This window comes from Mixophyes fleayi, chromosome 1, assembly GCF_038048845.1.
Source record: "Mixophyes fleayi isolate aMixFle1 chromosome 1, aMixFle1.hap1, whole genome shotgun sequence".
NCBI lineage: Eukaryota > Metazoa > Chordata > Amphibia > Anura > Limnodynastidae > Mixophyes > Mixophyes fleayi.
The window spans coordinates 240,739,474-240,765,791 of record NC_134402.1 but is presented as its reverse complement, the minus strand read 5'-3'; the positions used below and the strand labels follow the sequence as shown (position 1 = coordinate 240,765,791).

General features: G+C 40.0%; 1 protein-coding gene across 1 annotated transcript in view; it reads right to left on the bottom strand.

The window, feature by feature from the left end:
* FRMPD1 (FERM and PDZ domain containing 1) overlaps window positions 1-26,318 on the bottom strand; it is a 144,822-nt gene that overhangs the window by 49,474 nt on the left and 69,030 nt on the right. The window contains exons 2-5 of the mRNA XM_075208398.1: window positions 14,945-15,049; window positions 14,645-14,802; window positions 9,985-10,087; window positions 7,491-7,536 (exon numbers count right to left, since the gene is read on the bottom strand). Of these exons, the coding sequence (XP_075064499.1) occupies window positions 7,491-7,536; window positions 9,985-10,087; window positions 14,645-14,802; window positions 14,945-15,045 (408 nt within the window). The 5' untranslated portion in view covers window positions 15,046-15,049. The remainder of the gene's footprint in view (window positions 1-7,490; window positions 7,537-9,984; window positions 10,088-14,644; window positions 14,803-14,944; window positions 15,050-26,318) is intronic.

The following is a 26,318-nucleotide window of genomic DNA, read 5'->3' as shown; positions in this document are numbered from 1 at the left end:
ACAAAGGAAACATTGCAAAGAGGATGGCGAGATAAGAGGTAGAGAGGGCCAAACCTGAGACATTAAGAGGATTAGGGTAATAAACGGATACGATAGACGCAGAGTAAAAGGATGGGGCTGGATATGCAAGTGTGAAAAAGTGAATTTTAAGAAGCATTTCAAAGATTCCAGGTCTGGTAGGGCAGGGCATGGAAATGCGGAAGTGTGAGGTGGTGATAGGTGATGAGGAGAGGTCTATGACAGAACCTAGTGGAGGAAAAGGGGAATATTTCTTGTCAAGGTCTTAGATGTAGGAGGGAGAGGCATTAAAGAGGGCTTTATAAATGAGCAAAACAAAATTAGATCTAGGGCACTTCAACAACTACAGCAGCATTGAACAAACTGATTTGAATACCACTAAATCAATTTGAACATACAATGGTTTGTACAATGGCACTCAGTAATTTGTCATACAAGGTGCAAACTAAATGTCAAAAAAAATATAGGAAAATTCCCCACAGACACATGTAACACATATAATGAAGTGAATCAAAATAGTTCCATAAAATCTTTAAAGCACTCCCTTGTCCTATATCCTGAAAGGGTAGGTGTCTTATGATCCCTCCTAGGTATTATGCTTACATCAACAGGCAGATGACAATTAACTTCAATAAAGGGTCTTTACATTCTTTCCTCTCTGGTATTCTCTTTCTTCTTATATTGATAAATCAACCACATCTCTATATCATATATCCAGATGGTCTCCCATCCAAGTATTGACCAGACCCAATCCTGCTTAGCTTCACAATCAGTCAAGATTGGGCTTATTCAGAGTAATTATTATTATTCAGCTGCATATAACAAAAGAATCCAATATTTTCTAGATCCAATCTTGCTTGTATAATGGCTCCATGGTATTGGTGATCAGAAGGCAGTTCAATATATACCAAACAATAATGGTTATTGTTTGGTATATATTCCCCACTGGTACATCTGAGGATGGAATCTGGGGAAGAGTAGGTAACTGGGAATGGCAGCCTTACAGTACAAAGAAAGGAGAGTTGGAGATGGCCTCATGGTAGTGATTATTGTGAGCGAATTCTGCACATGGAATTAGATCCACTCAGTTGCTTTGATTGGCAGAAACGGTTATGCAAAGAAATTTCTAAAGTTCCTAAATTAGTTCTCTCCATCAACCCATTAGATTGTGGGTGGTAGGCCGAAGAAAATTTCAGTTTATGCCAATAATCTTGCAAAAGGCTCTCCCGAATTTAGATATGAACTGATTATCTCAGTCGGATACAATCTCCTGAGAACATCCATGCAAACGGAAGATTTGCCTGAGGAAAAAGTCAGCCAAGGTAGAGGTGGAGGGAAGGCCTTTGAGGGGTACAAAATGGGCGACTACGAAAAACGATCTACGATGACCCATATGACAGTGCAGGATTTGAAAGGTGGTAGATCAGTGATGAAATCCATTGCTAGGTGAGACCAAGGACGATCTGGAGTAGGCAAAGGTATAAAAGGACCATATGGTTTTTGTCGGGGTAATAAATTGCTTGAGGTTGATGCGAAGAAATGGCTACCAATAAATTCGATTGAGCAACTTCCAGGGTTTCTTAGCTGCAGCATGTCCCGAAAAGCGAGAAGTATGGGCCCAGCATAATAGTTTAATTCGTAAATTAGGAGTAACGAAATTCTTACCCAGAGGACAGAGGGTAGATATTACAGGAGTTAACGCCACCATACTTTTAGGGTCCAAGATAAATTTATTCTCTTCGGGGGGTTCAGTGTGAGAGGGATCGAAAGAGTGAGAGAGACCATCTGGTTTTTGTTTTTGGAACCCGGGTAAGTGAGTATGAGATTGAACCGGGAGAAAAACAGAGACCATCTTGTTTGGCGGGAGTTCAGCCACTGTGCTGTCTGTAATTAAAAGAGGTTCTTGTGATCAGTATAAATTGTTATTGGAAACAGAGCACCTTCTAGCAGATGTCTACGTTTAGAGAGAGCAAATATGATCGCTAGGAGTTCCTTATCCTCTATGCCATAATTCCTCTCGGCTGGTAGGAGCTTGTGAAACCCACAGGGGTGAGGTTTCTCCAAAGAATCGCGCTGAGAGAACAGCCCCAGTCCCGTAAAACAAGGCATCAACTTCGAGAAAGAAAGGACTCTGGCAATTGGGTTGCATCAAGACAGGAACAGAGGAAAAGGCCTTCTTAAGGTAACTAAAAGCTAACACCGATTCCACGGGCCACGCTTTCGGAACAGATGTTTTCCGGGTAAGTGCTGTGAGAAGCGCAACCAAATCAGAGTGATCGCTAATAAACTGTCGATAATAATTTGCAAAACCTAAAAAGAGCTGAGTAGCCTTCAGACCTGAAGTTTGGGGCCAGTTAGTAATGGCTTTGAGCTTAGTGGAGTCCATATGGAGTCCAGTACCATAGATTACGTAACCCAGGAAGGGTAATTGGGTTTGTTCAAAAATACATTTCTGAAGTTTGCAGAATAAGTGGTTAGTTCTGAGTCGAGTAATAACTTCAACTACATGTCTCCGATGAGACTGAAGATCTGGAAAGGATGAGGATGTCATCCAAATACACCACTACATATTGGTAAAGACGGTCTCAAAAAACTTTGTTGATGAAACTCTGGGATACTGCAGAAGCGTTCCATAAGCCTAAACAACATGACTACGTACTCAAAGTGACCGTCTCTGGTGTTAAAGGCCATTTTCCATTTGTCCCCCTCCTTCATCTGGACAAGGTTGTACGCTCCCCGAGGAACCAATTTGGAAAAGATTGTTGCACCCTTGATCCGGTCGAACAGTTAAGTTAAAGTAATTGGATATCTGTTCTTCACTGTAATGGCGTTCAAGCCCCGACAGTCAATGCACACACGCAGGCCACCGACTTTCTTTTTCCCAAAGAAGGAACTGGCGCCAGCTGGTGAGTAAGATCTTCGGATGAATCTTCGTTCTAGATTTTCTCAAATATATTCTGCCACAGCGTTGGTCTCAGGAATGGAAAACGGGTACATTTGACCGTGAGGAGGGTATTTACCAGGCAAGAGTTCAATTCCGCAATCCCAAACTCTGTGTGGAGGTAGTGCAGTTACCCTTTGTTCACAGAATACATTGGAAACAGCCTGATACTGGGGGGGAGGATAATTCTGGAGGTCGGATTTAGACAGACAGAGTGGCGGAACCACTTTCTGGATAGAATGAGAGAGGCAATAGGCCCAGGAAATAATATGAGCATCGTGCCAATCTAATACAAGAGAATGCAGGCGAAGCCATGGAAGCTCTAATACCACTGGGTTGATGGCCCTGGAGATAACAAGAAAGGACATGTCCTCCCTATGAAGGGATCCAATTTGCATAGTTAAGGGAACTGTACAAACCCCAATGACACCACCTGAGATTCTACTTCCATCAATGGTGGTAAGGTGGAAAGGCTGTTCCAGTGGTATAATGAGAAGGGCCAAATGAGCAACCGTGGAAGCTGACATGAAATTACCCGCTGCTCCCTAGTCCACAAATGCGGTTTTGGATGTGAGCAGAACCGAGAAGCCAAAGGTGTCATTAGGAGAAGATGCTGGAGAGACACTAAGAGAACCTAATGAGACCTCTTCTGAACCCGTTAGGCCCTGTTGTTTTCCAGTCTATTTAGGGCAGATGCCCAGAATGTGACCGGGGACTCCGCAATACAGTCAAAGTTTATTCTTAAATATTCTCTCTCTCACCTCACTAGAGAGACGGAACCGACCTAATGGCATGAGTTCCTCCAGCGGGGCGACGGGAGTCTGGAAGTTGCACTGACAAAACTGAGTCTTTTCAAGTGTTCATTTTTTAAAACGAAGATCAACTTTGTTACACATGGAGATAAGTTCATCGAGAGAAAAGGAAAGTTCCCTTGAGACCAATTCATCTTTAATCTGGTTGGACAGCCCTTGCCAGAATGGCGCAATCTAAGCCTCGTCATTCCAGTGCAGTTCAGAAACCAAAGTTCTAAATTGAATGGCACACTGACCAATGGAGTGTGAGCTCTGGCGTAAACGCAGAATTGCAGCTGCTGCGTTAGAAACTCTACCAGGCTCTTCAAAAATCCTCTTGAATCTGGTCAGAAGGTTAGCACAGTTGTGGAATAGAGGAACATTCCGCTCCCATAGGGCTGATGCCCATGCGAGGGCTTGGCCAGACAATAGTGAAACAATGTAGGCCACCTTAGCCTTTTCGCTGGGAAAGTTCCCAGGAAGGTGCTCAAATTGTATGGCACATTGATTAAGAAATCCTCTACAGGACTCAGGATCCCTGTCAAATTTACGTGGAATAGGAATACATAGCTGAGAGGCCACAAACACAGTTGAGACTGTATCCACTGGTGGGACAGACTTCCCGGGTGCCGCCAATGTTTCCTGAAGTGAATCCAGACGAGTGGAGAATCTTTGGCGAAACTTTACTAAATGTTTCTGATTAGCTTCCTTTTCCCGAGCAGGTGTTGCAGGAGGTCCCTGGGAGAAGGATTGTCCACAGGATCCATCAAGGTAGTGTTCAGAGCAAACTGTAACGATTGTCTTGCTGTCTGAACGTAGAGAGCCTGGGGTGATGTGTACACGTTAGCCTGGTTTAGCGCTGGATGAACAGAGACGCAGAGTCTAACGGGTTCCCCGGTCTTCACCAAGAACCGCCGCAATGCAGGATGGACTTTAGGGGTCGAGAACACTCAGGTCATGGTCCTCTGAACACAGCGGACAGAAAGGAAAATCCGAAAGCAAGTCAGCTAGCCGAAGACTGGTAAACTGGCGGTAGCGAGGTACAAAATCAGTATGCAGAAGGGAAGTCCAATAACAGGCTGACATCTGGTACACGGGCAGTAGTGCAGTACAAAATCAGGATCCGAGAAAGAGAGGTCAAGACAAGCAAGGACTGGTACACAAAGGGTTAACAGGCAGAAAGTATTCACAAGGTAAACCAAGGTCAGCAGCGATAAAGCATAACAGGGAGTCAGTCTGGGTATGGAAACCTGTTGCTCTGACACTGTTAGAGTGTCAGAGTGGGCTTTATATACACTGCAGGTTTGAATATGCCTCCTCCCGGCCACAATCATGTGACCGCCCAAACCATGAAGTGCTGATCTAATACAGAGACAGAGAAAATCACAAGCACAGGAGTGTGAGCAGGTAAGTTTCTTTTACAAGTACAAGCAGCAAATACAAGTCACTTTAGCCATTGGTAATGCTTTAGGGGTCACCCCACCTATGAATGAAATAAGACCTTTGTAAATGTACTTCCACTAGTGATTTGTGAGATTTGTTTATAATAATGAACTTGACATAGTTTGATTTTTTTATTTCTTTTAAACCCCACGATTTAGCAAAATGTTTTTATTTCTGATGGGAGGAGCTGGGTGTATGGGGGCATTCCTTGCAGAATGAGTGCAGACTAGATGCAGGAAAGGGACTTGATCTACACCTACCTACCAAAGCAAAAATTCATGATTATCTGGGGGAAATGGCTCATTTAGGGTTTGTTTTTGCTTAATCTGGTAGTCACAGAGCCTCTTCCTGCAATAGCATGACCTGATGTGTAGACATACTTAGAGATCACAGAGATTTGGCGTCACCCAATACTTTCAATGGGATAACATTTGCATGAACTGCATGCATAAAAGCACATTCTCATGTGCACAAATACTAATCTAATAAAAACACTTAAATGTATAATATTAGCTATATTTACATGTAATAAAGAGAATTCAGCGATCCCTACTCTCATCAATTATTTAAGAAATGGCTGTGACTCAAACAAGAAGTATATTTTAGGAGAAAAATCTAAAAACTAAAGGTACTTAATTCCTAAAACAACAGTAGACACAGGCTTGGACATATTGATCCAAAGGTCAGAAATGTTGTAGCTTATATGTGGTGCTGTATATTACAACATAGAATTATACTAGTGGTCAGAATATAATTACCCCAATTATACAGCCTCACATTTTTCCAGCTTGTGCTCCCATTGCACACATTTTACTAGTCTGTGCCCCGTTCACACACATTACACTAGCCTGTGCCCCATTTCCATATCTAAAAGTGCATTTGCCAACAATCATTACACCAGGGAATTACAGGTCCCAAGCACAGCTTTATGAGGAGCTGTGCTGCTAATGTAGCAAGAGACACACACCAGTATTTGTCAGAAATCCTATAAGCAGGGTTTCACTCTGGTCAACGTAACAGGCAATACATCATAACATTGTGACTGGATGTCGCAATTGCCAGGAACCCGATCTAATGATTACCAGCAAATTCACTGGGGAGCAGGATGTCCTTCAGCCGGTTTCCAGTGCACAGAGGAAGACAGATGCAAGGTGAATATGCTTTGGTTACTAGGGTGCATTTTTAAGTCACCACGGTGAGCAGTTCTCTAGCCCTGGGTAGGAATGACTTTGAAAGATTTTTTTCCACCATGTGCATTTTCCATCCTTAACCGCAATCCTATGAATGATTGTGCAGAGCATTTCCACAGGGATATCGCCCGCACTGGAAGGTGGTTGTCCACAAACATATGTGTTAGGATTACACAAAGGCACATATGCGTTACAGTAAATGGGCTACGTTTCAACATAGTTTGCAGCTATTAAATGATTCTTATTGTTGGAACTGTGAAAGCAGTCCAGTGCGTCACTGTGCATTTTTTCTTGTCATTACTAGTCATTTCCAAAGGGACAAACTTACATTTTTAGATTTTTGAAGTCTTCATAATACCCCAACAAACACAATTCTCCCATACGAGGTTACTCCACCACTTTTGTATTGTATTCATCACATCTTCTCAGTGTCTAAATAATTTTGGCCATCTTCACAACATATCAATAAAGTCACCAGGTGTGGTCTGATATTTATAGCAATGGTAACTTCCAATCCATGTGTATTGCAATTCCTGAGGGATACACTATGTGTGATTGACAATAAACCTAATAAGTGGGATTTTAAAAGGTCTTTTTTGAGCTCTACATATCACTCTTTTTTCTTTGTAACACTTTTGGTACTTGTTAATTATTTGGGTGCCACATGACTCCACCCATGAGTCATTCCAGGGAGGATTCAGTTCTCCCAAGTGTGAGTTGGGAGTTCTAGATAACCAAATTAGTAGGAGAGCCTAGTAAAAGACTGTACTACATGGGAAGGCCTCCATTAAAGATGAATTCCCACCGCTCCCACTGTGCGCTATAAAAAGAACTTTGAAAATGTTACTTAGGCAACATGATGTCACCTTCCCAGCTGTTGTGGGGTACTACAAGTGCCAGCATGTAGTTGGCGGGCATGCTGGGAAGGACTGGCACAACAAGTTTCAATAGTTGATAACCGAAATGACCGTTGGACAAAGTCCACGATTCAAGTAGTGCCCTTATAATTACTAAGTTCCAATTGTTCGAATTGAATGATCACTTATATTCTTTCATATATACAAATCAATGTGTTAAACTAGAAATAGACATAAAGTTTATATTTACCAAAGTGCTTCGAAGTATTGTTACAATAACAGTGTCCCCTGAATCCCTGTAAGAGAAACACGTACATTCAACATAGAGCAAGTTATAAGCATGCAACTGATTATAATACATTAAATATATTATCCGGTTACATTAAAATAATTCTCTTCCTCAACTATTTATCATTCCTCCTGATGGTTTTTTTTTATTTAAATTTAACCTATCTACAAGGATCAAGCACTGTGTACCACTAAGTTCCCTTGTACAGCCTACATAGTAACAGATCTGATCAGTCTATAGATGCTTTTTCCAATGCAATTCTCTTGCCTCTCTAACACGCTGTAAACCTATCACCATGCAGACTGAGTCAGGTAACTGAATGGTCGGTCATAAAGGTGTGGTGGGATGGAAAACCTTTAAGTTAATTGAAGAACTCATTCAATGCATAAAAAGGATTATATTATACCAAAGACAGACATAATTAACCGCTAATGTCACATTAGAAAGGAACTCTTTATCTAGTACTGGAGAAAAATCACATTAATAGTACTGAATAATTTAGTGTTATTCTGCCACCTACAAAACACTAGGGAGCAGTGGACAATCCTCATGTGGCACACCGGCAGCATTTCTATCCAGAAACGATTTCTACCCTATCATTATTTTGGTCACTCTATTATTAAAGTAGTGACATGGAGCATACTCATATCAGGCCTGCAGATTAATGCCACAAACAATTGATGATTTCTTACACATGACCAGCCAATTATACTCCAGCCTGTTGTATGTCCTGAATGAACTGGTTGTGCTGGTGCTCTCATGTTATAATGTGGGGAATAATACACACAGTTGTAGAAGTTGTAATGGGGATTTTTCAATTGCAGACAGCAAATTTAATTTGTGACTTTTTTGAAGAAACAATGCTCAAATCTGATCCCCCTAAAAACATAGTTGGCAACATCTATAAAATCTGGTCCACAGCCAGCAGTAGAAAATTACTGTACTCCATAACAACCAATCAGATTCTGCGGTTTTCTATTACAGTTCAGAAAATAAAAGCTTGGTCGCTATGGCATACTGGTGCTCTGTTTTTTCCACCATTAACTGCAGGAGTGAGAAGGGTCAAAAAAGTGACGTCTGTGCAATAGGGATCACTGATCCATGCGTTAACAAGCACCACAATACACACTAATGGGATCTTAACATAATGCAGAACAAATGTATACGCAAAAGAAAAGGACTTATTCGGCCTCACATAGAGTTGGAAACATTTTTGCACTGAATGTATACAGAAAAAGTCATAAGCAAAAAATAAAACATACTCAACTCAAAATGTAGCATTTGCACCAGCCGTACATCAGTCATAAAATTTGTGTATACTTATAGTATTAGTAGTAAATGTTACGGTCATGATACCCTTTTTGTACATACATATAGTAATGTAAATTTGAAATTTTCTTCAAATCAACACTATTGTATATATGATTGTTTAACATAACAATATGTCTAATACTGAAATGCTAAAGTGATAACACCACTGCTTGCCCTTTGACATAATTACTTTCTTGTTATCATAATAAAAAAACACTACGTTACCATTATATTTTTCCTACTCAGATATTGCAGGCATTGCAGTCTGAAACTCTCTAGCTAATGTCAAACTTGAATGTTTTCTGGATTAGATATTGTACGGTTTAGAGAAATATTTCATTTTCATGTAGTGAAATACTAGAGACGTTTTTTTCCATCAGAACAGGTGTTGAGCTAAAGGCTATCCTAATTTTATTTAGAGAATTCAGGACATTAAAACCAGAGCAAAAGATTGTGAAATACACAAACCTTACCAGATAAGAGAATTACAGCAAGCTCCTGGTAACAACCACAAGCAATTTATAGTTTTCAAACTTTAATCTACAAATTCAATTCTCTTTCTACGGTAATAGCCGCGCATTATATACGTTATTACGGTAATTTCAGATAGCTGCGAGCAAAAATAAGCGTTGAAATTACCGTAGTAATGGTAATAATGCGCAGCTATTACCGTAGTAACAGTAAGAGTGCGCGGCCCGCATTGTTCTAAAGAACATCGCAGGGAACTGAATCTGCCCCTAAATGCTTTTCAGGTAACATAATTCTAGATTACAGATATATAGTAGTATTGTCCACATGTTACATAAATAAATATGCACATGACTGTAGTTACATACGTTTAAAGGATCATGTGAATTCTGATTACTTAAACTTAGAATTTACAGTAATTACAAGCTGTAAATTTCATATATAAATAATAGAAGATTGTTAACATTAACCATGTTTTCTAAGAGTATATTGTCAACATAGACTGACACAGTTTCTGTATTCACAAACAAATTACTAAACAGGAACTAGAAGAGCTATTTGCGGTTTTTTCTTGTGCTTGTGTCATGCATAACCCAACACAGATAATGTAATACTAAAAGCCTGCTCTTCTGCACTTAGTGATAAACAGTGGCAACATGCAGGATGCATTCATTACCTGATCATGTCCACTGCTTTCTGAACATGGATGTTTTCCACATTTTCATTGTTTATCGCAAATATCTGATCATATAGTAAAAGCTTCCCTTCAGCTGGACCGCCTGGAAGAGATAACAGACAATGTATTGATCATGCGGACATCAAACAGTGCGTATTCTTACAGAAAATATTTACTCGTATATGTTTTATTTATATCACCTGTGAATGGCTTTTTTGTCTTGGTAATTCAGATCATTAATGTTTAAATGTTTAATGTTTTTGTACAATGTGCATAAAATGTAATATAATGGATTTAAAAAAATGCATATAAATTCAGATTTAAAGGTGTATTAGGGGTTGTGTATCAGTGGTTCCCAACTCCAGCCCTCAAGCCTCCCAGCAGGCTAGGTTTTGAGTTTATCCATGTTGAGCACAGGTGGTTGAAATAAAATGACTGAGGCACTAAATAAGTCATATCCACTAAAGCACAAATATCCTTTAAACCTGGACTGTTACTGCAGGGAGGGGGGGGGGGGGGTTGATGACCACAGTTAGGAAACACTGTTATAGAATATGTGACAAATGCATTTAATACATCAAGAAACAGTAATTCCTAGTTTCAGGGGATTAGTATATAACTTGGTAAATAGTGCATACATTTCAACTAGCCTTTGGGTTATATTACAAACTTATATGAAGACTAAAATAAAATATTATTAAATATTGTGCAAGATAAAGGCACAAACTACCCATGGCAGACAACTACACATTAAAGAGCACCTGCCATCTACACATTTAATACCATTTTGTAGGCTAAAAATGCAGTCTGCCAATTCCCTGATTCACTGGGAACATGGGATATCTCTGTGGTACTTCAGTACTTCATGTCCTATATTCATGATGCACTAGTTCCTAGTGAATTGATAGGCTGTATTAGCATGAATATTGGTGTATGTCATATAATTGTTCATTTGTGTGTAGTTACTCTACTGCAAGTTAAACTCATGAAAGCAAATCTCTGTTACAACCTGCATCTAAAAACCAATTGGTGCACTGCCTTCAAGGACACCCGGATCGACACTCTCCAGAACATGCTTGTTAACCCTGCATCACCTGAACAAGCTTCTGAAGCACTGCAGTTTCAGCGGTTTCAGCAACTTAATCTAAACTTTGTATACCCACTACTGCCAAGTGGGATGGTGACCCTAAGACCCAAAGTGGGTTTCTTAATCAATGTGCAATTAAATTGAACTGTTTTGGAATTGCAATGCAGCAATGAAGCTTTGGTTGCAACAATTGACATGGTCTTATAGACCAGATTAAAGATGAGCATCTCATGAGTTATGTTCCTCTCTTGAAGATCTGATATCTTTGTGCAAAAGGGTGGACACTAGCTTTCTGTCAGGAGAAGGAGCAACGATGCCGTCCTAATATTAGCTGGGCAACTTTGTTCCAATCTCCAGAACAGTCCCCAGAAGAGCCTATGCAGTTAGGATGCTCTCGTCTTTCTCCAGAGGAGCATGAAAGGAGGTTTAAAAACAACATTTGATTCTACTGTGTAGAATCTTGTCAACTACTTGTTGCCTGTCCAAAGCATCCAGGAAACACCAATTCCTAACTGGTTCAGGAAAGACCAAGTTAGGATCTGTCCCCACTCTCCTACTTCTGGTCATGGCAAGTGCTCCAAATTTGTCACCTTTGGCTGCACCTACGTTCCATATGGTGGCACGGGGAACATCGACTAATTCGATCTGGTAACCAAGTTGGCTGCCAGTTTAAGGTTTGTTAAGAAATAGGATAAAGTCTGCATGTCAGTCTCCTTCTCTGTTAGGTATCCATGCCTGGGGCTCTTTTGTGTGTCATTATTAGGTAGGCACCGACGTATATCTGATCTCTTGCCGACATTAGTTTACTACTTGGTGTTCAACAGTGCCGTGCATCAGCAGGATGTCCGCCGCTACTCTTTGGATCATTGCAATGCAAATACCAACCAGCATCTCTTTACTACTCAGTACAGCATCAGCTCTACAATCACTGCTGCAACTATGCAGCTAATCATCTAGCAAACTTCTGATTGGCTTTGTTGGATTTATAAACCGCTTCCTATCACCATTCCAATGCTGGTGATAGTTCCTGCTTGATCTAGTGTGCCTTGTATCCTGGCCTGTTCTGCTATTAGTTTTTGACCCAGATTGCTTAAGGAAACTGCTTTCTTCTCCTGTGTTTTGACCTTGGCTAGGTTAACGGATCAGCTCTAACCTCTCTTCCTGCCCTGACTTCTGGCTTGTTTAAAGGAACTGCTGTTTCTCCTGTGTTTTGTCATCAGCTTTTTTAACGGATCAGCTCTTACATTTCTACCTGTCCTGACCTCTGGCTTGTTTAATGGAACTGCTGAGTCTCCTGCTCTCGACCTTGTTCACTCCACTGGGCAAGTGCTAGCTCAACAACTGCTACTACCCAAGCTTAAGTCCTGGGGGCAACTGAGTACTGTGGAACGTTTCTTGGAAAGGGGGCTGCTAAAGGTGAACATCCGCAGAGTTGCGGATCTCACGTTACTCTGTCCTTAACAAGATTCCTGTTTTTCTAAGTTCCATTGATAATGTAGGATTTCGTATGGCTCAGTTTGGTTTTGGACCATTCTCCTAACCCTCCAGGTAGGTACTCTACATGAGGAAACAACCACATTTCTAGTGATACTCCCACTACTACTTCCATCATTCTTGACCTACTATTGCTTCAACTACATTTACCTCCTGTGGATTGGTCATCTACTCAAATTTCAGCATATCAAGCATTCCTCCCTGTTTGCCGTGCCCGAAAGACCTCTCTTGTGACTACTGGTGACCTTTCCTCCATTAGGTGTTAAGGAGTTCATTGCTGCATTCTCAACTTGTGCTCAACATAAAATTCCCTGGCAAGCACCTATCAGTCTTTTGCATCCATTACCATTGCACTTCATCACTGATCTTCCACCTAGTGACACTGTTTGGATAGTGGCGGATCGATTCTCTAAGATGGTCCACTTTAGTCCACTTGCTCAGCCCCAACTCTAGCTTCCCTTTTCATTAAATAATTATTCCAATTACATGGATGTCCCCAGGAAAGTGACTCTGATCACAGAGTTCAATTAGTTTCTAAATTCTGGAGATCTTTATGTAAACTTCTGATAGTCTTAATTTCTCCCTATCTCACAACGGTCAGTCCAACGGACAAACAGAACTTATAAATCAGGATCTGGAGACTTTCCTCAAAATTTGCACATCTGCTAACCAAGACTGTTGAGTGCATCTCCTACCTTGGGTGGAATTCACCCACAATAATCATTTTCACAAAACCTTTTCTACACCCTTGCGTTATTGTCTACAGGGTTCATCCTCTTTTACTTACATTTTTGTCTCTAGCCTAATGTGAAGTTCCTTCAATGTACTCTCTACTTCAGGGGTTTATAAATATTTGGGGGGGAATTCAATTAGCCAGGAAGTCTCTCGTGACCATTCCGGAGACACTTCATGGCGGATATTTTTACAGAAATATCTGCTAATTTTTCCTCATGTCCCATAGAGGTGCGAGGGAAAATTAGTGGATATTTCTACTTTAGTAACGGCACAAGTGCATAACATTGTGGTTAATTTAATCTGCCCCTTGGTCTAAGTTAAATAAAACCTCAAAACGTCTTTTACTCGCTATAAAATTTTTGTGGACAAGAGATGATGCACAGAGCTGACTATAAAAGCAGGGGTTGAGTCTGGCTCTCAAATTGAAACCTACAACTATAGAAAGAAATTTGCTATGAGATATATCTGCCCATTCGAGATTCTACATGTGATCAACCAAGCAGCCTTCTTGCTGAGTTTTCACTCCTATCTGTGTATCCCCAAAGTCTTCCATGTGTCCCCTCTTAATCATCTTATCATTAAACATTTTTGACTATATCCAGTCTGTCAAAAGTAATCAAAATTCAACATGATAATGACTTTTCGGTCATTCAAATTCTGTATTCTATGCTTTCTTGAGGGAAAATATAGTTTATGGTAAGGCTCTGGTCCGGAAGAGCGTGCTTGAGTTGAAGCAGAAGATAGTCATGATCACAATCTCTTAAAGAAATTTAATCTGCAGTTTCCCATTAAGCCTTTGTTGGGGTGCACTTACTGAGATCTGGCGTGTGGCCATGGACCAGCATGGGGACACTGAGATCTTGCCTTTTAACATGACCGCAATTGACGATGGTTCCCACCTCCACATTGAACAGCAGGATATTTTAACTTGCTCAGTGCTGATGTTGAAGGCTAGATCTTCTGTCTCAGTAATTGCTCACTGCTCTGACTTTTTGGCTCCTGCTGCTTGACTCTCCCAATCTTTTTGTGCCTGGAATTCCTGCCTTCATTAGTACTTACCTAACAACCTGCGTGGAGCTATCAGAAAAGGCCATACCTCCTTGAGAAAGTCACTGGTGAACACCTACACTTCTATGCCTTCGTCGCAGGTAATGTCAAACCAGATTGACCTTTTGGATCCTCTAACGCCTGTGTGTTCCTGACAATATCTCATTTGTTGTTATGGGTTACTTGTTTATTAGGCCTATGAGTATCTTTTAGACAGCAATAAATAACAATTACCACATTGTCAATGCTTCATCTCCTTTAACCATAGCAAATTCATGTCTGTATAAATGTACTTACCTGCAGTAACAGCTGTGACAGTAAGGGGAATGTTATGAGATAACTCAAAGCCATAGCCGTGAAGATGCGGATCCTTCTTTATCTCTAATGTGATCTTCAAGGAACACACAAATTGATTCGGACCAACAGAAGGACTGTCCCCAGTAGAGCTTCTTCCGCTTTATAGTGCAAGAATAAAGCAAAATCATAGGAAATGTATTCAAATAAAAATTAAGCAACAATTAAATTGACTTGGTTTCAGTAGACATTGACCATTTTTCTTAACAGTAAAGAGTTAAAAATAGATTATACTAAGCTTACCGGGAAGAAATATCTCGTGACCGCCGTAGCCATCTCACTACCATCTGTTCTATTCGGTGTCCTTTGCGGGTCTGCAATATATGAGTTTGTGGGTCCTCCATTTACCTGAACAAGGTTTGAACATTAAAATAAGTTAGTCAGTTCAAGTAGACTAAACATTCCTGCTTCTTGGTTAGCAGCTACATTAATGTTAAGGATATGTCAAAAAGACCTAGAAAGAAATTATTTAGGAGTTCCTCCAACCAGTGCTGAAAAGTATATATATTAGTATATATATTAGGGCTTGACAGAACAAGAGCTAACAGCTGCATTATGAAAACTCTGCTCTGGTCTGAAAAACCTAGGATCAGACTGCTGTCTGACACTATAAGCAATACACTCATTCTATAATAGCTCATATTAACTGAATGGACTATTATGGCCTTGAAGGAAAAACAACAATTGAATATGCCCCTTTGTGTCTTTTCCTGCTTGCGTTCAGGCTGCAAAAACGTCCAACTCTAAATGAGCCCAAAAAAGTTATGGAAGCTCAGTAAATTCAGAGCCAAGAAGTTCAGCACAGAATAACTGCAAATATAACATATTTGAGGGAATTCCCACTGTAGAAGTAAAATAGTAATGGATAGCTCAGGTATTTTACTAATACATGTGTAATGATGAGTTTGGATCTGTAATGTATTTACATTTGTTTTATATACCACTCAACAACAAAATATACAGAGAAAATGAGGTTTGCTGTAAAAACATGCCGTTTTTCACTCATTTATAGTCATAGACATCCTCTTGGCAAACTTTCAGATGGAGTAAAAAATATTATTAAACACAGATACAAACACCACAAAGATTATATAAATTGTAATATACAGGTTAGATTCAGTTATAAAGTAGGGAATTGTACAGACACTCCATGACATTCGGGAGAGTAGGCAAGTATGCTGAAAGTAAAGATAAATATAGACAATTAATGTAAGCTAACTGAAGCAGGAACCTACTCTCTTATTGTCTGATTGTGTTTTGATGTTATTGTATCTTAACTTAATCTATTATACTAGATTTCACTGTATTGTCTCGTGTAAACATGTACACTATACAAATAAAACTATCCATACTGTCACGAGCAGCGGTGATCCACGGCTCCCTTCCTCATTCAGAGTCCCGGCTGTCATGGCAACAGTCGGGACGTCATTTCCGGATTCCCTTGTCCTGACCGTCTCCATGGCAACGGTCGGATTGCTTTCTAATACAGCGCCGCGTCCCGGCAAGACTGACAGCCGGGCGTGCACAGATATTAAAGAATATTCTGCGGGCTAATTAATTTGTATTAATTATTAGGTGGCACCTGGGCTAGTTAGAGGGCAGGACCCTGATTGGCTGCCTTCTGTATTTAAGGCCGGTTATAGCGTTCCAGTCCTGTGCTGTGCTGACCTGCTGTGGGATTTCTATTTGCTTGATCTGTTGTTGTGACCCTTGCCTGTACCTTGGACCTTGCCTGTTTGCTTGTGACCCTGACCTTTTGGCTTGTATTCTGGACTTCGCTGTTTGCTTGTGACCCTGACCTTCTGGCTTGTATTCTGCACTTCGCTATTTTGCTACAGATCTCTGACCTCGGCCTGCCCCTGACCTCCCGCTCCAGTCTGGGCTAGCGCCCCCGATTCCATCTGCGCTGCGTCCATCTTGGATGAGCTTTTTCTACTTTGAGCCTAAGACCTGGGGGCATCTGAGTACCTGTGAGCACATAAAGCTCTACGGGAAAGGCGGCTGCTAAAGGTGAAGATCTCTACTCTACTGTTCTAAAAGCTCAGCCTGGTGGTTGTGGGCCCTAACACATATATACAAGTATATATACTCTGGCATCTCTGCCATATTGGTAAACATACAGAATTAGTGTATTACAGGTAGGTATTGAAGTAGATCAGAATGGGTAACTTTAGCAATGTAGCTTGAAGTGCTCCTTCAACATTTTGCTTTGGGGCCCAGTCATTTTAAGCAACGCACTTCTTATTAAAATCTATACCATAACTGTAGATGTAACGTTATACAGTAGAATTGTAATAATTCATGTTAGAGGCACTGAGTTGGATAATAGAAAACCATGATAATTTATTTATAGTTTAAGCACAGGAAGACATTTAAAAAAATAAACACTCAAAGGGGATGGATACTCCCAGCCAACTCTCAATATTTGCCACAATGCAGTGGGTACCTGACCAGAAAAGATGTCTCAGGATTTGATGTTAGCTCATGATTGGACGCACATATCCAGTCATGTAATCCCTCTTAGTAGGGGCAAGCTGGGTTGGGGGGAAGTGGAGCATCTGCCCCCCAGGCTGGTCCCATAGTGGGCTACTTTGACAGACCCGGGCCTTATAATGGGAATATTGTGCCAACTCGGTCTGTCCTCAGTGGGCCAATTGAACAACCGTGGCCCACTCTATTATTAAATGCCGCCCGGTGGGCAGATTTGTTATTGCTGTGGTGTCCGAAGAGGGAGGGGGAAGGCAGCTCACAGGAAGTGCGAAACAGCTGTGGACCCTGTGACATCAAAAAGGAGTGGAAGGGGTTAAAAAGAGGAGAACCTTATCTCAAATCAGGAGGGAGTCTCTCTCTGTTTGCTAACTATTGTTCTAGCAACTCTGCAACACAGTCTGAATGGCAGCATCACTGCAGGTGGGAGACCACTGATGTCATGCTCTACTTCCACCCCTGTTACCACCCAAACTCTTCTCACCACCAATCACAAGAGGACAATGAGCGGGGAATTGACCCAGGGAGGTGGCCAGGATCGGGTGTCTTGTGAGAAAGGACAAAAAAGGAGCTGTCTGGGGGAGGGGGTTGTTGTTGGAGAATCTTGAGACAGCAAGGACTTGGACTGTTTGAGAGTAACTGTATTCTCGCAGGGCCTTAAAGGAATGCTTGAAGCAGGAGCTTCTTGACAGAGATAGGACAGTGTACCTCTAGGACTGATTCTGTTACCACTCCATCGGGAGACACTCGCAGATTCTGGGGAATTGGTGAGCCTACATCGGTAGGGAGACTATACCCAGGGTCCCACCAAGCTGGTGGAGAGTTGGCCGAGCGGCTGAGATCAGCAAGATACACCGACCCACCTAACGGATCAGAAACCCTGGCTCACTTGGATTGTCAGCTGTGGATTTTATTACCAGGAGTTTGGGCCTGCTAGGACTCTGTGCTTGGAGGTAACCTGCTGGGGACTTTGTTGGGGAGTTTTTACTTGCACTGGTGATTTTCTGACACTAGATATATTTGGTGGGGGAACAAGTTTCTCCTTGGGGAGCACTGTTGTATTTTACTAAGTGTGTGCACTTTGTTTAATAAAAGGGATTATTTATTTCTTTGCTGTCTCCTTACCTATGTGACCTGTGAACCTAGAGGACCGGGTATCTAGTGTGCTTTGGTTCCAACCCCTGTGTCCTCACAGCTACCTTGGGCTGGGTCACTGCATTTTTTTTTCTTTAAAATGTTCCTAACAGGCTGCTGAGTCGAGTTTTGCCCCCCGGGCTAAAATTTGTCAGCCCTCTCCTGTTCTTCGGCCAGGTATGCCCTGCTGCTGATAAGTTTACTTGTTAAAAAAAAAAAAAAACACTGCAAGAGGTATAATAATCCTTTTTAAGGAAAAGGGGAATTTATCCACAAAAACGTTTTACAGAGTTTATTAGAGCATGCATAACTGATGTATTGAGAAAGCACCTGCAGAAAAATAAATTAAACTGCATCACAGTGCATAAATGTTATAATAAAGACAGTGAATTATTTTGTTTATTAGATTGAAAAATGCAAAAAAAAAATGAAACTGTCACACTTCACAAATCTCATCCCTTCCAATCTATGATCTGCCCATTGTCAGGGATAAGACATAAAGCAAAAACAAGAAAACAAACCCACTCAACGGCTTTTCACTTTTAGGCAAAATTCATATTTTAATTTCTGCTGACAAAAATAGCAGCACTCATGTGTTGTGCACATGAATAATTAATACTAACTTCTAAACAGGATCTGGCAATGTGTGCAGATGTCAACTTGTGGACAGGTTTATGGGCTGTGGCTTGAGGAGAATTGTCACTAAAAGTAATATTAAGAACTGCTTGTTCTTTTCAGTTGTTCTTTTCTTAGCTTACTGTCCTTGGAAGGAGTGTCAGGACATCTTGGTTTAGCTAGTGCAGGCACACTAGGGTAATTGCTGTTAGAATTAGAATATTCTAACTACAAGTTTAGAGAGTGGAGAGGCCCTCACATCATTCATCTAAAACAAAAGGTTTCACTGACACCCCTCGTGTCCTTTGCCTAGAAGCTATGCTGTCAGAACAACTGGGAGAGCTGCATTTACAACACAATAGCAAAGTGTGATAGGGTGACACACTCTGTGACTAATATGAATTGCAAATCAGAGATTATCTTGCTAGAAAGCTTAGGGGTCCACAGGTGGGGATTTCCAGTTAGACTTCTGGGGGTATATTTACTAAACTGCAAACTTGAAAAAGTGGAGATGCTGCCTATAGCAATCAATCAGATTCTAGTTATCATGTGTTTAGAACAATCTACAAAATGACAGCTAGAATCTGATTGGTTTCTATAGGCAACATCTCTACTTTTTCAAACCCGCCGTTTAGTAAATATACCCCTTGGTGTCTGCTTTGCTTCCAGAAGAAAGATAAAAGTTCTGCAGAAATGAAACGTTTCTCCTCTGACAACATCCCGGCATGAATCGTTGAAGGACAGATTTGCAGTTTATTCATCCTCTCCTTCTGGAGTTATCTAAGTTACAATCAGCACAGTAGTTTGCTGTGTTTGTCAGACATATTTACAAATATGTTCACAAAATTTATCTGCACCAAGACTATATAAGATGCCATTCAGCTTCTCTCCCCCAAAGCTGAAGCTTGTCACTTACCAGAGAAAGGTGACGTATCTACAAAGCCTTATTTTTGCTATTTCTTCTTGGCTTAACCTCAATTCCTAGAAGTGCCTGGGTACCTTCCCCTAGCTATACCAAGGGGCATATTCAATTAGGATTCGCGGCTGCGATTACGCGCGGGCACAAGGGTGTACTGTAACATCGCAGATTTCTGTGCGCACCCGTAGGACAAGATTGTTAAAATATTTCTAAACTTGGAGGTTTTATTAACTAGTGCAAAACTAGAAATTTTGGGTATTATAAATATTATAACTCTCTTCTTGAACACAGAAGATAAATGACCTTATGTCCACTAAAGATGGTATGATTTTCTGCACACACGCTTGATTATGTTACGTTGATTGCTATGCATTATCTCTATAAGTTCCTTATGGGGAATGTATTTATCATTGGGACATTTTATGTTGTTAATTACAGTTACAAATTTATAAAGAAGCCTTCACAAACATGGATTATAGAAAAAATTGCTTTGATGTAGTATATTTGCATCACAGAATATATGCCAGCAGCTGACTGTCCTAAAGTGTCTACTATGACTACAGTGGGTTGAGCAAATAAAATGAGAAATAGCTTTCTAAAAAACACTAAAGGAATAGGGCTTGGGAGGTGAGACTTAGTGAAGTAAACAAATTTGGAAGAAAACTAATGAAATGAAAGTGTAGACAGAGGGTATACCTAAACCTGCCGTAGAAGTTGATCAACCAGTTTAGGCAAGGCAGCTTTAGCTTGTATTCAGTTACCAAGTGTATGGGCCATACAGTATGGCTGTCTACTTGTATTCATATAGTGTTACTTTTTTAGGACACAGAAAACAAAACAGTTTATAAAGTTGAACAGCTTATTTTTTTAAGCTACTCGATACAGTTGATGTCATGTATAAATGTACAAAAATGCAAACCTGCAGTGCTAAAATCATTTCTTCCTCTTTGTACTTTATTATGTGCTTTGCGCCTTTTAATGTGGAGTCGTTGACAAATTATTGCTACAAAATATGGCTTATTGCAGGATTTATATATTTTTGTCAAAATAATATGAATGGAGAACTGTAGTCTCCAGTGTTCCATAAGAGATGCAGAATAGACACTTTAGGCCTTCTATACAATATAAAGGGTACATTGCTTTGAGGTGCTTCCATAACATGTTGTGATTGCACAGATAATTAAGGGTTCCTTAATTCCTTTAGTGAACTTTCTTTTTGTGCGTACGGTCACACCCCAAAAATAGACAAAATACTGTGCTCACACAATAGTACAAATGCATCATAGTGTGTGCTCCATCATATGCGCTGTATGGTAAAAGTGGTGTTTGATATGTGTATGTGCAAAACATCATTCTTCATACTAATAATCATCTCCCCTTTAGTCTCTAATACTTCTGAAGTACCTGAAAGTGATTGTTTGCAGGGCCATCTTCAATGTTTCTGTTCCACAAACCCTAAGTTTTCAGATACTGCTGGTGCAAAGCTCTATGTAATATATTGGTGCTTTATAAATAAAAGATAACAGTTTATCGTACAGAAGATCTTCCACAATGCCATATATCAGCAAACACCATTGTTTTATTGTCCACATTCTGCCAAAGCTTATTGGTTAGCACTAAACATAAAGGGGACCTAGTGGTAAAAACAGGCTCTGCTTTGAAGTGGCTTATAGGGCTGCATATTAATATCACCATCATAATGATAAGCAATGATGCTCAAAAAGCTTATGCCAATGCTACTTTACAACTGACAACATAATATATGTTACTGCATCTACCTGATGAAAGCTCAACACTTTGATTTATTGCTTTCATTTTATAAGTACATCAAACCTGTTTAGGGACTGGAATTAAACTACAAGTCCGAAACAGCACCATTCATTTTACAGTACTGGAAACTGTAATTGAAAGAAATCCATTTTATAAAAAGCACTGTGCACAGATAAATATTGAAATAGACCAGGTTGAGTCACTAGATTGCATTACACTGTTGTTCGTAAGTAATCAGATTTACCTTAATCTAGGGCTGGACAAATACCAGTCTTCAGGTTGCTATGTCAACTAAAAAAAAGCATCCTGGTGATCAAAGATGGGGACATGAGACAAAACGACACACTGGTGTTAGCATGTAACAGGGTGCTGCTCGAAGCCACTTTTGGCATTTATAGAAAGATAGAATAGTAATTACGACTTTTTGTGTGGCACTCCTAAGATGTTAGTATTGAGTAACCGACCCAAGCAAAATTCATGAAGTTAGACATAATTTTTTATTTCATGTGAGGTACCCTGGTCAGGATCATAAAATAAGTCTGCTCATACTTAGTGTGAAGGGTTTATCCATTCTTTCTACAGATTAAATAAAGTTAATCAGAAACCGCTGGTCTCTCGGAGAAAGTTAGAACTGCTGTTTTTTCGCCATTTGATTTACTGGTGTAGTTAACTGCTGGCAGTGGCTATGCGACACTCCTGGGTATATGCAGGGCTGTCTTTCCCCCTTGGCACGTTGGGCCCCCACGAGAATAGGAGCCCCATAGGCAGGGCCCAATAGAAAAAAAAATCTGTTCACCCATGTATCAAGGCACAGCTGTACAGCAGGTTTTTTAATGTTTAAACATTGATTTTTGTTGCAAGTACCAATAAATATAAACTTACATTTTATTGATAATTTACATTTTTATTCCTGTGTGTGGTTGTGTAGGTAGGGGCCCAAGTGCACTGCTTTCCCCGGGGGCACTTAATGTTGTTAAGATGATTCTGGGGTATATGAAAGTTGGTGTCCCTGCACCACTAATGTTAGTGAGCAGCAGTGTATAGGGGACATTGTGTGGAAGTACATTGGCTATGTGGCTGCTATACTGTGGGGAAAGGTGGCTCGAGATTATATACTCTGTGGAGAACATGGACTCTGTCTGCTGTATTTGTCTAGGCCATCCTTAATCAATAGATATTATCATAAAAGGACAAGATTGTTAAAATATTTTTAAACTATGAGGGTTTTATTAACTAGTGCAAAACTAGAAAATATTTTTTAGCTAGCAGATGTCTTCCATCTTTCTGTTAAAAAAAAATTTAAATTCTAGTCATCGATCAATCACTATGGGGGCTCCATCTCATTTCTTGTGAATATTTATAGGTTGTTGATAACAATCTACATGATTGACAACTTGTCAGTTAAAGTCAACTGGAAATAAATCTGGAGGCATCATAGTACAAGACAGACAAACTAGAAAACAAAATACTGTAGAACAGTGGTTCATATAAATGTGGATGTATGAGGGACGCACATTAATGCTAACAGGAAGATGCTTAATTATTCAGACAGTGTGTGATTAAATTAAAAGTACAAGATTGCATAGACAGGAAAGGCGCAGTGCCGTAATTAGAAGTAGTCACATTAAACCCTCTATCCAATAAAAGAGAGTACTTCACAACAGTCAATTCAATCTAACCAATAATTTCACAACGGCTGCACTATGTCATGTAACATTCATGGCACATCAGGTATGCAGTCTCATTCCCACCTCAATATACACATCTAAAACCACCCGCAACCGCCAAATTCTTATTCATCAGACAACAACCAAGTCACTTTTGCTAGTCTTTTTTATTTCTTGATGATAATTTTATAAAACTGTACTGACACCCAATTTTTTTACTGTCATGTTATTAATATAATCCTAAAATATTCAGAAAGTGATAATAGTATAATTTAAAGGAAAACATAACTCCCAACATTTATGTAAGAATTGGGACAGGACGTGGTGCACACACGAGAAGGGGGCATGGCCACGCTCAAAGGGTGCATGGTTATGTCACATTAGGGATGTGCCACGTCCCTGGAGGCATGATCATTGTTTAGCACACCCAAGCCCCCCCACAGCCCACTTCCTCTCCCCTAAAATGCTGCTAGTATGTGTGGCAATGAAGGGGCATCATCCTGTGAGACATATCTACCAACTGTAAGTAAATTGGGACAAAAGTCCATATACAAAGGATTAAACAGCACTAAATCGTGACATTTCGGAGTCATAGGCTAAAGATGAGCAAGGATTTAAAATAAGAGGTCCATATCCCTTTTTGGCGAAAAGAAAAAAACTTTCATGTGTGATGAATAAAATTGGAAATATATTAGAGGAAATGTGCGCATGCTCAGACCTCAAAAGCTACCAACAGCTCATGTTTTCAGGTTTTCTTTAGTCATGCACAGGTAAGTATTTGGCTGGGTAAGTAAGTATCCCACCTGTTTGTACAAACTTAAATCATGAAAACATGACCTGTTGGTAGGTCTTGAGGACTGGGTTTGAGCACCTCTGTATTAGAGCCACAAAGATGTCAGATTTTACTGATCTTTATTTTAGGGGTGTTTGTCAGGGTTGGATACGTTTTTCCAAGTACCACAACCCCGACACGTACCTACAAAGAAACACCAATTTTTTTTTTAAAAAAAAAACTGCATTAATATAAACAGACTTACCTACAAAGCGACGCTGCAGATTTCCGATGGGTGGATGATGCTGACCGCAACTAATTCCGACAACAGACCTCTCCGGGACTTGACTTCCGCGTCACTCAACAGTGCGACCTAGTTAACTGCTCATTTAAAGCGGCAATGTCGGGACCCCGCAGGTTAAGTGTTTATATTGATGTAGTTTTTTTTTTTTTTTAAATCAGTGTTTCTTTGTAGGTATCGTCGTTGTTGGGGTTGTGGTAATCGTTTTTACGATTACCACCGGTTTGTCCAAATCCTGAATGTACATGTATAGGTCAGTTTAAATAGGGAGGCACTAGGCTAATGTGCAGCCAGTCAGCATCTAATTGCTAAAAACAGCTCAGAGGGATATTCGGAGACTCCTATCAACCTGCTAATAAAAGTGTGTGGTGTCAAACACACCTCTGTAGTAAACAAAGTTCATACATACAACTAGTTTCCTTACTAATTCGACTAATTTCTTTAATGAGGCTCAGTAAATATACTAATTATTGGCAGCCATACCTGAATCTGATATGTCTAGTCACAAATGAGACTAGCTTTCCTGAACATTAATACAGTGTTAAATCACAAACACACATAAACAAATCTTAATGTATAATGTGGTGAATTGACAATCAATAAGCAATAAGGATGTCTAACACTGAGAACATAAGTCCTTTATTTACAGTCATTACAAAATATATTTTCTAGCAGACCAAATTAGGCAGTCAGCAATTAAGCTTATTTACTGTTGTCATCACACTGTTAAAAGCTTTTTGTAAATCCTGGGAGGTCTGTGCTAATTACTATTAAGTGTTTGACATTGCCTTCAGCTATGAAAAAGGTGAGTGATGATTACTTCCATTTGATTGTCTTTGAAATTGCAACATTCACATGAAGTAGACCATTTTGCTGCTGAATGTTAACATCAAGAAACTAGAGATGAGAATCATACCCTTTGTTTTGATTCTAAAACCATTGTAGTGCTTTAGTTAAACTAGGCTGGTGTTTTGCTTTTGCCCTTGTTTTTTGGATTTCATAATGTGAAAATGTGAATTTGATGAAAATATGGTTACAAATGTGGTATATATACTATAATAAACTATTTACAACAGTATTTCCATCATTTGCACTCACAATCCATTCACAGTGACCTCGCAATTAGCTACATTTGGTCTCATTATAAGCAAATCCAGTTAAAAGTTGCAAATATGCATCTGCAGATTATGGTGCAATACAAGAGGTGGAAATGCAATGTTTATCCACTCAGGGAAAATACTGCTTCATTTTGCATGTAGCACACAAATAAATACTAGGCAACTTTATTGTTACACTGTCATTTTCTTATATGTTGCACTACTCTCCCAACTCTAAATCTGATAGTACAATTTACATTTGTTCCCTTTGCAGTATAACCTGGCCATGCCATGGTGCAATTTAGTACCTTGCTGGATTTACTCCTAACTCTAAAACAGGTGCATTGCAGCATGTGGGGAGGTCTGATGGGCATGCACTGGGCATTTGGCTAGGTTTGATAGCATGTGGTGCAGATCTGATGGGTATTTAAAGGTCATGTGAAGAGGTCTGAGATGCATGTTGGCCATTTATGACTTTTAAAAATCTCGAATGTGAATGCAGTAGCAGCATGAACTACTATGAAGATACTATAAGTAGCCCTTTGAACACTTCCGCACTGTGTACAGCAGCAAGGTAAGAGCTGTGTAGTGCAGAACTGTGCTGGTTTGGTGATTATTGTGAACATTTTAGCAATGTTGGATATTTCATTTTTTGCTTACTGTAAATTGTTATATTTTCAATGTATTTGTGTATAGTAGGTGTGTGTGTGTTTATACTATGTATATGCACAAAGACATATAAAAAGTTAAGGGGGATCTTTGTAATATCTATACATATTTTTTGGTTCTTAGTCTTTGGCCACCACTGAGCTAGACACTAACATTCCCCTGCAGCCCCATTCTTACCTCCCCTAC